At 38.2% G+C, this 15,371-nt stretch overlaps 1 protein-coding gene across 2 annotated transcripts in view; it reads right to left on the minus strand.

Moving 5' to 3' along the window:
- Positions 1 to 15,371, minus strand: part of LOC137615276 (gamma-tubulin complex component 4-like) — an 818,550-nt gene that overhangs the window by 96,553 nt on the left and 706,626 nt on the right. For both annotated transcript variants that reach the window (XM_068345005.1, XM_068345006.1), the window contains exon 10: positions 8,769 to 8,946. In XM_068345005.1, the coding sequence (XP_068201106.1) occupies positions 8,769 to 8,946 (178 nt within the window). The remainder of the gene's footprint in view (positions 1 to 8,768; positions 8,947 to 15,371) is intronic.

A 15,371-nucleotide genomic window follows, 5' to 3' on the forward strand; every position in this document is an offset into this window, starting at 1 on the left:
TAAATATTTCCTATATAAACTATAAAAACTTTAACAGAACAAGAGGAAGAGAAATTAGATACAATAGTGTGCCCGAGTGTACCCTCAAGCAAGAGAACTCTAACCCAAGATAGTGGAAGACCATGGTACAGAGGCTATGGCGCTACCCAAGACTAGAGAACAATAGTTTGATTTCGGAGTGTCCTTCTCCTAGAAGAGCTGTTTACCATAGCTAAAGAGTCTCTTCTACCCTTACCAAGAGGAAAGTAGCCAATGAACAATTACAGTGCAGTAGTTAACCCTTTGGGTGAAGAAGAATTGTTTGGTAATCTCAAGTGTTGTCAGGTGTATGAGGACCGAGGAGAATCTGTAAAGAATAGGCCAGACTATTCAGTGTCTGTGTAGGCAAGAGGAAAGAACCGTAACCAGAGAGAAGGATCCAATATAGTACTGTCTGGCCAGTCAAAGGACCCCATAACTCTCAAGTGGCAGTATCTCAACGGGAGGCTGGTGCCCTGGCCAGCCCACTACTCCACGGCATAAATCTTCAGCAATTCGCCCTCGCCACAGGTGGCACTGCTGAACCGGGCCCTCTTACCCGCATCACGCCTCTCTCGGGCTTCTTGGCACCAATCGAGGAGGCGCTCCTTCATGTCAGGGTATGAGATCTCGGGACCCCCTATGGCTGAGAACGCCTCCTGGATTTTCCCCTTTAGAAATCTTCCTAGCTCAACGGTCCACCAGCCAGAGCTTCCTGCGGTATTTTTACTCGCACAGTAGGCCTCAAAACAGTGAGAACCCTGGAGGGGGCTTGAGACCTCCAATCACTGGCTCTACTCCAGTTACTGGGATTGCCAGACCATTGATATTCAGCTAAGCCGGGGACGTAGAAGGAGCACTGGTGGTCACTGTAGTTGTGACCCCAGTGGCAATGTGGCCCTGTGGTTGTGACCCCAGTGGCAATGTGGCACTGTGGTTGTGACCCCAGTGGCAATGTGGCACATTGGTGATGGCTCAACGCTCTTTAGCGCCACCACTTGAAGTGTCAGGAACTTGACCTGAGTTGCCAGGTCACTGACAATCATGACGAGGCTCGCCAGATCCTGACTAAGCCTCCTCTTAGCCTTTCGACTCTTGGTCGTTGACTGTGCCATATCTAAAGGTTGATGTTTTCCGGGTCTGGGCACCAAAAATTATGTAGTGGTTTGCGGACTGTGGCCAGAGGTAGCACCCAAACTGCCTAGTGTCCGAATGCCGACAACACTCCAACGTTTACTGCACAAAAAGGTAAAACGGTGGAATACCCAAAAATCTAGGTAACAGGCCAAAAGAACGGAACACTGGGCACCACCCCTTGATTTATACTGGGCAAGGAGACACAACTATCAACGTAATTTAGTAGGTAGTAGGTTGGCCAGGGCACCAGCCGCCCGTTGAGATACTACCATTAGAGAGGTATTGGATCCTTTGACTGGCCAGAGAGTAATGCATTGGATACCTCTCTCTGGTCACGACTTATTTTTTCTTTACCTACACTTACACAGAATAGTCTGGCCTATTCTTTACATATTCTCGTCTTTCTTCATACACCTGACAACAATGAGATACTTAACACTTCTTCACCCAAGGGGTTAATTACTGTACTGCAATTTGTTCAGTGATCTTTCCTCTTGGTAAAGGTAGAAAAGACTCTTTAGCTATGGTAAGCAGCTCTTCTACGAGAAGGACACACCAAAATTAAACCATTGTTCTCTAGTCTTGGGTAGTGCCATAGCCTCTGTACCATGGTCTTCCACTGTTTTGGGTTAGAGTTCTCTTGCTTGAGGGTACACTCGGGCACACTACTCTATCTTATTTCTTTTTTCTTCCTCTTGTTTTTTGAAATGGTGTGTTGGGTAGGCTTAATAAAAGGGCCATGGATGCCTGATGGTTCATCAAGAGGTTGTCTTTTCCTTTTTCTGATTCTTTTTCTTCTCAAAACCATCCTTACTGTCTTCCCTTCAGTTGAAGTGGCTTTCCAGGAGGATATTTAGTCTTGCATTGTGTATTGGCTCCTCCATGTTGACCAGTTTTCCCAACTTTTTACTATAGTCTATGGGTATCATCAATCACTTTATATATAATTCTGTACATATTGTTTTTGTTATAATTCTTGTTAATCTATATATTGAGTATGATGTCTCTTTTTTATTTCTATTAATTCTTATGCTGTCTGGAGACATTGAGCAAAATCTGGGACCATTACGTCCTAGATTTCGTCCATGTCGTCTTCTGTATTGCAATATTCGTGGTCTTCATGCAAATATCCAAGACCTTACGGTTGCGTCCAGACAGTATGATATTCTTTTGTGATCAGAAACTTTGGTTTCTAATATGAGGCACTCATCTGAGCTCCTTATAACTGGTTTTAAGAAGCCAATAATGTTGAAACGTGATGCCATCCCTAGGGCCAGGGGAATGGCGGTGTATATTAGGACCGAGTACCCTGCTTCTCATAAGTCCTGCTATCAATGTGGATGTCATGAGATTCAGGTAATAAAAGTTTGTGGCAGGCATAACAACTTTTATTTGTGTTCAATCTACCGGAATCCAGACATGGATAATTCTATCTTCGATTGTCTTCTTACCATTATGGCTAAGATACAAGATGATAGAAAGGCTCCTTTTGTCTTTGTTGGTGATTTTAATGCTCACCATAGGGAGTAGTTAAGTTCTATCTCTCCTACTGATCGTCATGGCTTAAGAGCTTTAGACTTTTCCTCTGAATCAGGCTGTGAGCAAATCATAAATGAAGCTACTCACAGGTCTGGTAATTGCTTGGACCTCGTATACACTGACTTCCCTAGCGTTTTAACTAGTAAGGTTGGTTTTCCAGTCGGGACATCTGATCATGCCTTGATTTAATTTGTAGTGAAGACTGAGCACCCTGTCCCTGATATATCATACTCTTGTAAAATTTATATGAAATCCCAAGCAGATTGGAATGGGATTTTGCATGATCTTTTGTGCTTGAATTGGTCACAATTATATGTAGTGTAGATCCTGCTGTCCCTTTGAATGAGACTCTAGTCAACATAATTGATAGGCGTATCCCTTCTCGTGTGCTAAAGTACCGAGTGAAGGACAAACCGTGGTTCAACGATGATTGTAGACGTGCTTATTTGGAGAAGCAGGAGGCCTATCACCTTTGGAAGAGTAACAGATCAGATTTGACCTGGAACAACTATACTCAGCTTCGAGCTTTTGCTTAGAGAGTTTATGCCTCAACTGAAAAGGAATACAATTTAACCATAAAAGAAACCCTTTCTGATACAACTCAGGAACATAAATGTGGTCTACCCTTAAATCTGCACTCTTTGGTGTAGATGCAACAGTTCCTCCTTTACTTAAACCAGATGGCTCAGTCACTCACTGTCCAAAGGAAAAGGCAACCCTTTTGGCTGATGTTTTTGACAATAAACAAAGTAATGATAAACTTGAACTTCCTCATTCCTGTTTTCCTGTGGCTATACTAACTAGTTTAGCTTTTCGATCTCGTGAGATTAAAGCTCTGTTGATGGACCTTGATGCTTATGGAGGTGTAGACACAAATGGTATTTTTCCTTTGTTTTTTATAAAGACAGCAGATTTCTCTATGTAAATGTGTTTGTGGTAGCTCAAGTCCCACTAATTACCGCCCAATTTCCATAACTCCCATATTATCTAAAGTTTTTGAACGTCTTCTGGCAAAACGTCTTAATAGGTTTGCTAAAAGTAATCACCTACTCCCTAGTTGGCAATTTGGTTTTCGTAAAGGCCTTGGAGCATGTGATGCCCTTCTTACAATCTCCAATGCTGTACAGAAATCCCTTGATTGCGGTCAGGAAGTTCGTATGATTGGCCTTGATTTTAGTACTCCCTTTGACCGTGTTAATCATGAGGCCCTTGTTTTCAAACTGAAACAGTTGGGAGTGGGTGGGTCGTTTCTTAGCATTATTATTGATTTTTTAAGTAATAGATCTCAAAGAGTTGTTGTTGATGGGCACCATAGTGAGTATAGGAATGTGATATCAGGTGTTCCAGAGGGTAGTGTTCTTGGCCCATTACTTTTCATACTATATACACATGACATGTGGTTTGGCCTAGAAAACAAGCTTGTTGCATATGCAGATGATGCTACTCTCTTTGCATCAATTCCATCCTCTAAATGTAGATCTGGGGTTGGTGAATCCCTTAATAGAGATTTAGCTAAAATTAGTGCATGGTGGAAATTATGGGGTATGAAGTTGAATCCTAACAAAACTCAAAGTATGATTGTAAGTAGGTCAAGGACGGTGGCTCCTCAACATCCGGATCTCAGTATTGATAATGTTTCTTTAAATTTGTATGACTCTTAAAATTTTAGGAGTGATTCTCGACAGCAAATTTACTTTTGAGAAACACATTAAGTCTGTGTCCTCTTCAATTGCAAAAAATTGGCTTATTGAGAAAGTCTTACAAGATTTTCGGTGATTAATCTATTCTGAAGAAGTGTTTTAATTCTTTCATTCTACCTTGTTTTGAGTATTGTTCTCCTGTCTGGTGTTCAACTGCTGATTCTCATCTTAATTTGTTGGACAGAAAATTAGGGTCTATTAAATTTCTTATTCCTGATCTTGATATTAATCTTTGGCACCGTCATTCAATTAGTTCATTATTCATGTAGCATAAGATTTTTCATAACTCTGACCATCCTTTACATTCAGATCTCCCTGGACAATTCTATCCTGTTCGTAATAATAGGCAGGCAGTTAATTCTAATAGCCAGGCCTTCTCCGTCATGAGGCTCAATACTACACAGTATTCTAGAAGTTTCATTCCAGCTGTTACCAAGTTGTGGAATGATCTTCCTAATCGGGTAGTTGAATCAGTAGAACTTCAAAAGTTCAAAGTTGGAGCAAATGTTTTTATGTTGACCAGGCTGACATGAGTCTTTTTATTGTTATATATGACATATCTGTTTTTGACGTTTATAAATTATATACAGTGAGCCCTCGCTACTTCGCGGTTCGACCATCGCGGATTCACCACTTCGCGGATTTTTTTCATAACGCATGTATATACATATATCGCGGATTTTCCGGAAATTTCGAAAATACTGCGATGTGACCGATGGTGCGAGATTGGAGAAAGTAAGTAAAATTGAATCATGATTGATTTTCAATATAAATGAAACTTTGAGGAGCAACAAAGATATCATTTGTTAGAGAGATAGAGAGAGGTAAGGAATGGGAGGTAGTGAAAAGTAGCCCACAGAGAGAAAGAGAGAGAGAGAGAGAGAGAGAGAGAGAGAGAGAGAGAGAGAGAGAGAGAGAGAGAGAGAGAGAGAGGGAGAGAGAGAGAGTGTATGTGTGTTGTTTTAAATGTAATAAACAAAAAACTTTGATAGGTTATAACACATTGGTGCTTATTTAATATCAACTGTATAGATGGTTTGAATAAGTTAAGAAATGGTATAAATGATGCTTTGTTAGTGCATTCGTACGTTCTCAAGAGCGGCAGCTAGACATCAGCTGATGTGATCACAGCCAAAAGTAAAACAAAAAGAAGTCAACAATACTCGATTTTTAAAACACACCCGAAATTCAAAAACAAAAGTACACGCTTTCTTAATGTGCAATTAACTATTTAAAGAGTAGTAATTTTCTAGAATAAAATGATGTTTCCCAAAAAATAGTGGTTTGCTGATGAAATCGGATGCCGTATTTTTAGCAACGATTGAAATGGATGTAAACTCGGCATAATTTTTTCGTTTCGTATTTAATTGACACTAAGAAAACTAATTTTAGTTTTTTCATCTATATGTAAGTATTGTATAACACGAAGAGAGAGAGAGAGAGAGAGAGAGAGAGAGAGAGAGAGAGAGAGGAGAGGAGAGAGAGAGAGCTGTTGTAATCGAATGCCGTGTTTTTGTTTCATTGAAATGGATGTAAACTCGGCATAATTTTTTCGTTTCGTATTTAATTGACACTAAGAAAACTAATTTTAGTTTTTTCATCTATATGTAAGTATTGTATAACACGAAGAGAGAGAGAGAGAGAGAGAGAGAGAGAGAGAGAGAGAGAGAGAGAGAGAGAGAGAGAGAGAGAGAGAGAGAGAGAATTAGCTGTTGTAATCGAATGCCGTGTTTTTGTTTCCTGAGAATTTCATCGCCATGACTAACAACAACATACTGTACTGAACTTTACAGTATTATACAGACTACTGTAATATGATAAAATAAAATATTTGTAATAACCTATTTTATATGAAATGGGGCTATCTTTTGGTTTAAAATTTACATTTACGTACGTAAAACAACTCTCTCTCTCTCTCTCTCTCTCTCTCTCTCGTAAATTGTTTTCCTGCTTTGCTACGTATGTATGATTTTATAAAGATACGGTAAATAATATTTGTAATAACATATTTTCTAAAAGCTTTTACTGTAATATCATTACTTATCACTTTCATCATGCGCGTTAAATGCCTTCGTTTGTTTATTACGATCGAAGATGGAGAAACGGCGGCATCATAAAGAAAAACATTTTATTTGGAAGTTCTAAGAAAAATGAAGTAAAACATTGGTAATAACAAAATCAACATACTGTATAATCAATATAATCGATGCAAAAACTAACCTATACACAGATGTGTACACTAAATGCGTTTGTTTCTTCATTATGATCAGAGATAAACGTAAACAAAATATTGGTTGCCATTTTTTATCGTGCTTTTTGGCGTGTTTAGGAAACGCATGATATAAAATCGCCTTTAATATTTGTGCCTGTTTTAGTTTAGGGTACTGTAGTACATGCATTAAGTGTTCTGTACATTAAAGGGTAGTTTGTTAACAGTACTACGTACAAGGGAAGGTTTTAAAAGTCTGAATATACATGTTAAATAAATACGTAAATATGGTGTCACTACGCGGATTTTCACCTATCGCGGTCGGGTCTGAAACCTATCTACCACGATAAACGAGGGCTCACTGTAGGACATATCTGTTTTGACGCTGTTACTGTTTTTAGAATGATATATTGTTAATTTATTCTCATCATTTATTTATTTCCTTATTTTATTTCCTCACTGGGCTATTTTCCCTGTTGGAGCCCTTAGGCTTAGAGCATCCTGCTTTTCCAACTAGGGTTGTAGCTTGGATAATAATAATAATAATAATAATAATAATAATAATAATAATAATAATAATTGCATTGTATTATTCAAAGGTAAGTCGTTTTCAGGTCAAGTAAAAAAGAAAAAAAAAAAATGATACGTAGGAAAAAATCAATTATTGGCAAAGAAGGGAACACAATGGTGTAAGGTACAGGAATGAAATGCTGTCTTCATAAATCAAGAAAAATATTTATTACTATGAGCCCTTTTTCAAGATAAAGCCCTATCTGGTTTGTAATGCAAATTTTCTAAATGTTAACATCAAGATAGAGCTTTCTGTTTAATGAAGATATTATCTAGAGAAAGTACCAGGCTTATGACAGAAAAAACTTCAAGCTTTAAGGAGAACCCCGCAACCCTGTAGTTCATTATCTGCATGAACAGTTAACCGGGTTTGGGCATTGACAACACTTAAAAGTTTGGCTGCCGCTGAAAACTTTTCTATGCCACTTTTTGTTCACCTGTTCCTGGGGACAAGAATGTGAACCACTATCCATGGAAACTCTGTGTCAATATATGAAATAAACAATTACACTATGATGGGACAACATCAGTCAGTGATAAGAATAATCTAGTTTCATTTGCTCCTAAATTTGAAGAAGTTATAACAACAAAACAGGTCTTGAGTAACCTTTTCTTTTGCCAACTTCATCTTGCCTATCCTCTTCTTGTACCTCTACTCGTCTCCAATTCCAGTTTCCTCTTCAAACCCTACAGGGAGTAGGGCGTGCTGCAAAAAAGGGAATATCATCAGACAAGGTTGAACCAAAATATAAAACACTAACATTGAAAAAAAATATGCGAGCATAATAAAAAATTTGTATTTTTCTTTAACTTTATTAGTTTAATATTTTCCACAATATGATGCGATCTTCCTATGTTATGGGGGTGTCCCGTTGCTCACACAGCCAATTGAAAATTTCCGGGAAAGTATCCCCAAGGATGGCTGCAAAAACATAATCTGCTTTGGTGCTTGACAGTCACGCCCATTAGGCTATGCGAAACTGGACTTCAGCAAGCTAGCAAATGCTTCTCCACTGGTGAAGGGCGGTAGTTTCAGGGGCATAACATTGATACCAGTGTTAGTATCTCAGGGCAGCATCATGAAACAGGAAGGCATGGCACTGAGGGGGGAAAAGCAGGAGGTAGCTGAAAAGCGTGAACACTCCGGTGGTCACCAATGTGCTGGAGAGCAGTTACGTTATTGTAACCGAGACACTTTCGTGAATGCAACTGATTTTATTTCAAGGGACAGCAAGCTTTTATAACAACAGTTTCAGTGAAAGAAGGTCACAAAAATTCAAACATCGATACAAGCAGATACAGGAAGGAACAGGCTATCAGTGCGAGTGTAGAGCGATAACGACAATGTACAAAAATAGCAGAAATACCGTTACAGTGTACGAGCGTGTGTGATACATGCGCGGTACAATGGCATACAACTAGTAATCTAACAAAAAAATTTCAGGACCAAAAGGACTTTAGAATATACTAATCTAATCTAAAATGGCCAGGTATCTGTAATATTAACGGCTAATTGATATTAGTTCTTTATAATATAGGATAAAAAACTTTAAATTCCTCCATAAGCTAAAAAATAACTAAAAAGTTAAACTTACTTGTGATTTTTTGTCTTCATCTGAACAATCCACAGTTGTTGCAAACGGTACTGTGCTCTCCGTATATCAAGTAAAAAGTTGAAAATTGCATTGTATTTGTCTTGAACTCTGCTTGTAACTAATTTGTGCAATGGCCAATTGGCATTATACTCAATTTTCAATGTACTCCATCTTTTGCCTGTAAAGGTAAATAATTTGTGATATAAGTCTTGTATACCATCAATACTTCAACTCCAGATTTTGTTCTTCAAACAATCTACTAAATCTAATCAATATATCAATAATATACACATAAATTATTTAAAAAAGAAAATAATATATGCTATGTTTGTATAGTTTGGTTACAAGACAGATGTAGTTGATTAAACATGACAAATCACTGCTTTACTAAGCCAAATAATATGGATTGATTGATTGATTGATTTAAGGTTTTCATGCATCCTGACATCTAGGGTCATTGACACTGATATCATTTAGTTTATATTTATGAAAATTAAAGAATATTCAATTAAAACCATAAAAGTTAATAAGTCATTATAAAATTTAGATAGTTTTCAAAAGACCCGCTTCTGAAACAAATCTAAAAATGCCACTTGCAGAGTAGGACACATCATGTCCAAGAATCTTGGCAAGGATGTACCTGCCACCCTCACCTCGAGCCTCTAACAAATATCTATTCCGCAAGTTATTATAATTAGGGCATTCGGTCAATAGATGCCTCACTGTTAGAGGTACCAAACAGTCGTCACAAAACGGTTGGTGTTGGCCCTTCAGCAGAAACTCGTGTGTTAACCGAGTGTGACTAATACGGAGACGGCAAAGAGAAGTCTCCTATTTTCGGGGCATCATGTTATACCTCCAAGGAGTTATGATATTTGTTACCTCTCTCATTTTATTGCCATCTAGACTATCCCAGTGCTGTTGCCATTTATTGCAAAGCAATTTCCTGATGTTACGTAGATAGTCATTACACGGAATAGGATACTTTCTTGGCAGCAACTCGGATGCAGCATTCTTTGCCAGTGAATCTGCCTTCTCATTCCCAGACACACCTACATGTGCTGGAACCCAACAAAATCGAACCATTATACCTCTGCGTCCAATAATAAAGAGCCATTCTAAAATCTTTAAAACTAGAGGGCTACTAGGATTAAAAACTTCTAAAGCTTGAAGGACACTCCTTGCATCACTAAAAATTGTAAAGTTACCCTCTTTCTCCAATGCTATTTTCTCAATAGCGGTTAATATGCCATAAAGTTCGGCAGTGAATATGGAAGCTGTTAGAGGAAGTGCACCTCTACAATTAAAATCCTTACTATGTAATCCAAATCCAACGCCAGCATCAGATTTGGAGCCATCAGTATATATAAAAGTCGACCCTCTATGTACTTCAACATGTTCCATAAAAAGAGACCTGGCTTCTAGGTCAGTCATATTCCTCTTAACTCCAATAAAGTATTAACAAAAAAATATCTCTGGGAATTTCCATGGAGGTGTTGATGATACCTTGAATGGAAGTACCTTACTTCTAATTATATCCAGACTGTTTAATAATCGTTTCACCCGAAAACCATAAGGTTGAGAAGATTTTGGGTGCAACTCAAAGTATGATGTGTGTCTTACAAGGCTTGCAGTCTGAAAGGCTAAAGAGTTGGGGAGTCTTTGCAATCTAAACCAATACCGAACAATGGAAGAGATTCGGCAAAGGTCTAGAGGTAACTCTCCAGCATCAACAAGGAAACTTGGGATAGGCGAAGTTCTAAATGCTCCCCTGGACAATCTAATACCTGCATGATGTATTGAATCTAATATTTGTAACCGGCTTGGGGTGGCTGAAGAGTATATTTCACATCCATAAATAATTTTGGAGAAAATCAAGGCCTTGTATAATTTTAAAATAGTATTGCGGTCTGCCCCCCTGGATGTATGGGACAATACTTTTAAAATATTCAGAGCTTCAACACATTTAGCTTTTAGCGCTTTTAGGTGAGAAACCCATGTAAGTCTACAATCAAATATCAAACCTAAAAATTTGGTTTCCGATACACATGGGATCCGTTGACCTTTAATGTATATATCCGGGTCTGGATGTGCTCCCTGGATACGACAGAAATGTACAATAGTAGTTTTACTTGTCGAGAACTTAAAACCATTCATATCGGCCCACTGGATAATTTTGTCAATTGAGAGCTGTAGTTTTCTCTCAACCATTGCCATTCTGGCTCCAACAAATGAAATGGAGAGATCATCCACAAATAATGTTGAGAGAACATCCTGTGGAATTGCTGAGGATATCCCATTAATTGCTAGTGCAAAAAGGGTTACATTCAGCACACTACCCTGAGGAACTCCTTCTTCCTGGCACTTACTCTCTGATAGAGCTTCCCCAACACTCACTTGAAAAACTCTATGTGAAAGTAATGCCTGAATAAATAGTGGCAGCTCTCCTCTCAATCGAATTTCATGAATGGTTTTAAGTATACCATATCTCCATGTGGTATCATATACCTTTTCAAGGTCAAAAAATACTGTAACATGGTGCTGTTTGGAAGCAAAAGCTTCATAAATAGAAGACTTAAGTCGTATCAACACATCAGTCGTTAAGTGCATTTTTCTGAATCCACATTGAATCGGTGATAAAATGCCTTTCTTTTCAAGGTACCATATCAGCCTTGCATTGACCATCTTCTCCATGATTTTACATAAACAAGATGTCAATGCAATAGGACGATAGTTTGCTGCTAAAAACTTGTCTTTACCGGGTTTTAAAAAGGCTAAAATAATGACTAATTCCCAAATACTTGGGTAACTATGATCATGCCATATTCCATTAATAATGCTTAAAATAAATAGCTTTGTATTAAAATGTACATGTTTAATCATTGCATATGGAATTCCATCAGGTCCAGGGGCTGTATCATTGCAATGAGCAAGTGCGGCATCAAATTCTCTTTCAGTGAAAGGAGAATTATACGACTCTTCCCTTCTTGTTGCAAAATTTAAAATTTTCTTTTCTTCAACGCTCCTATACTGGTGACCAGGGGCTCCTACACACTTGCTGGATACATTTGAAAAATGATTAGCCAGGGCATTGCTAACATCATTTGCTTCAGTTACATACTGACCTTCACCTTCAACACTGGTGGTGGGTTGGGGGTGAATTTGCCAGCTATCTTTTTTACTTTCCTCCACACAGCAGATGGTGGTGTTCTACTGTTAATGGAGGAAACAAAAGACATCCATGACTGGCGCCTTGCTTCTTTCATGGCACGACAGAACTGTGCTCTACATTTCTTGTACATAATTAAATTCTCATCAGTTCAGAGTCTACGCAATCATGTTAGAGATCTTCTTGTGGCTCTGTGGAGGGCAGTTAGTTCTGAAGACCACCACGGGACTGGTCATCGTTTGAATAACCCTGTTGTTTTGGGAATTGAATTGACTCCTGCTGTATGGAGAGTTCCATTCACCAAGTCTATGGCATCATCGATATTTTCAGCCTGTTCAGCATCCCCCTCAATTTCGCTTAGCTCACAAAATTTTTCCCAGTCCGCCTTGTCAAGATTCCATCGTGGCGATCTCTGTAAAGGTGGACCATTGTTGGTGTTTATAATGATTGGTGCATGATCACTAGTATGCCAATCATCTAATGTCCTCCAATCGAAGTCGAGAAGGTAATTAGAGCTTACGATTGATAGGTCAATACATGACAAGGTACCTGTCTGGACATGAAAGTGTGTGGGCTCTCCTGTATTAAGGAGTCCCACATCTTCATTTTCCACAAATGATGATATGATATTTCCCCTCGTGTTTGCTAAAACAAAGGCTGTCTACCATTCAAATCTCCAAGTAAAAGAAAAGGTTGAGGGAGTTGTTGAATCACCTCCACTAAGTTATCATACAAAATGTTATCATTTGGAGGCAAGTACAGAGAACAAATTGTATATTTTCTCCCTATGTCAATCTGTACAACCACTGCCTGCAGAGGTGTATGAATAGACAGAGAAACTTGGGTAACATCTCGACGAACGTATATGAGACTTCCGCCATGGCTCCCCACTTGGTCATCATATGGTGTCCTATAACTAATATATTCGCGAGGAAAAGGGGTATTAGCATCAAGCTTGCTCTCCTGTAGACTTACAATTATGGGGGAATGCTCGTAAACTAAGAGCTTAAGTTCTTCATATTTGGCCCTTAAACCCTGACAATTCCATTGCAAAATGGAGGAAAAAAACTATGGTTTATTTTTTGGAAGAGCTTTTAGATGAAGTCTTCCCATTACCAATTTTTTATCTAATGCTATTTCCCAGTGGTTTTTTTTGAGAGGGTCTTGATAAATATGGTTTTTTGTTTGTGCTTTTCTTGTTGTCCTTCTGATCCAATTGTTGAGGGGGATGGTGGACCTCAACTTGAATTTCTGATTTATTCAAATTGTCTTCTGGGTGATCAAAAACATCAACAGACAAAACATCATATTTATTTGATGTCATAACTCTAATATTTCTTATGGAAGGGAGAGAGAGAGATGGAGGTCTCTCCCTTTTCCTATTTCAGTGGCAAAGCCTTGGAAGGCAATATGCTTACCTTGTCACGTAAAACTTCACAGTGAACCCTCGCTACTTCGCGGTTCGACCATCGCGGATTCACCACTTCGCGGTTCGACCATCGCGGATTCACCACTTCGCGGATTTTTTCCATAACCCATATATATACAGTAACATATGTATACAGTGGTACCTCTACATACGAATTTAATCCGTTCCAGAACCAACTTCGGATGTAGAAAATGTTCGGATGTAGAAACGAATTTTCTCATAAGAATACATGGTAATTCATTTAATTCGTTCCTCAGCCTAAAAACCCCCAATAAATCCTTAATAAATGGCTACACATAATTACACATAACAATAACATTACTGCATAATATGTAAGAAGCATGTAAAAAAGATAATTATAAGGAAATAATAAATAAAAAATGTGTTTTATTGCCACTTTACCTTAGAGACAGGCCAACGCAGGTGTAGGATTTGCTACGCCGGAGACGAACGATCGGCGAGAAGGTAGACATGGTGTTAACATGTTCTTTAAATAAATACTCTCTCTCTCTCTCTCTCTCTCTCTCTCTCTCTCTATTAGTGTTAGAGACGTCTATTAATTTTTTTCTGAGAGAGAGAGAGAGAGAGAGAGAGAGAGAGAGAGAGAGATTAAACAAAAATGAGAGATTAAACAAAAATGAGAGATTAAACAAAAATGTGTTGTGTACATATGATTTTTAACAGCGTTAACGAGTTGAAAGACAGTTAAATGTACCTAAAAAAACAATATCAGCGAATCTGAATTCCTTTATTAACTAAAACAAATATTGATACAAACACACTCGTGTGCGTATGCGCAAACACACACACACACGCACGAGGAGACACGATCGGCGAGGAGGTGGAGACGGTGACTGCGATAACATACCGTAACTTACACTACGGACATTTTAATCTAACTTAGCTTATTTATTTTTTTTTTTTTTTCATATTTTATGTTTTTTAAATTTTTTTTCTTTTGATTTTTTATTTTCATCACTTTCAGTGACGAGTTACGGTATGTTATCGCAGTCACCATCTCTACCTCCTCCCCGACCGTCTCTCTCACTGCGTAGCAATTCCTGTTTTAGTTAATAAAGGAATTCAGATTAGCTGTTATTACTTTCTTAGTTACATTTAATTGTTTTTCAACTCGTTGACGCTGTTAAAAATCATATGTACTCTAAACACATTTTTGTTTAATCTCTCTCTCTCTCTCTCTCTCTCTCTCTCTCTCTCTTTCGGAAAAAAAAATAATAGACGTATCTAACACTATAACAGCGAAGAAGAGAGAGAGAGAGAGAGAGAGAGAGAGAGAGAGAGAGAATTTTATTTAAAGAACATGTTAATGCTATGTTTAGAGAGAAACAGAAAAAGAGAGAAGTCTTATTTAAAAGAGCTTGTTAATGCTATCATGGTTTTCTTTGCTTCACTTTTTTCTTTCTTTCTGTTCATCACGCTGGCCCTTCTCACAAATGATCGTTGCCAACAATCTCTTTGTCCTTTATCCCTATCAACTAAAGGCATTCTATTTCTTCCAGGGTATTGCTAAGATGTCTTGTAATAATGGTGATCCCCTTCGATGGTTATTTGCTTTAATGGCTGCCTTCAGCTTGATGATCCTCGAGATAATAGGCCTATTCCGGCCATATTGTTTAGCCATACAGTATCACTCACATGCACACTGCTCTCATGTTTTTCTATAATTTCTTGCTTCATTTCTAATAAAAGAATTGCCTTCTTCCTGTACTGAAACTTAGCTTCTTAGGCCCCATGATTATAGGTAAAATCAAAAAGGAAATGTGAGAAAACGAAGAAAATAAGCACTGTTAATAACAGACCAAACAGAGGACAACCACACAATACACACAAGAATAGAGAACTGAGCACTCGACGCTCAATGGCGTAATGTTTACTTCGTGTGTCGAAATAAAATTCGGGTGTAGAGTCAAAAATTTGGTCGAATTTTACTTCGGATGTTGGAAAATTCGGATGTAGATACGTTCGTGTGTAGAGGTTCCACTGT

This window comes from Palaemon carinicauda, chromosome 21 (assembly GCF_036898095.1).
Source record: "Palaemon carinicauda isolate YSFRI2023 chromosome 21, ASM3689809v2, whole genome shotgun sequence".
Classification (NCBI taxonomy): Eukaryota; Metazoa; Arthropoda; class Malacostraca; order Decapoda; family Palaemonidae; genus Palaemon; species Palaemon carinicauda.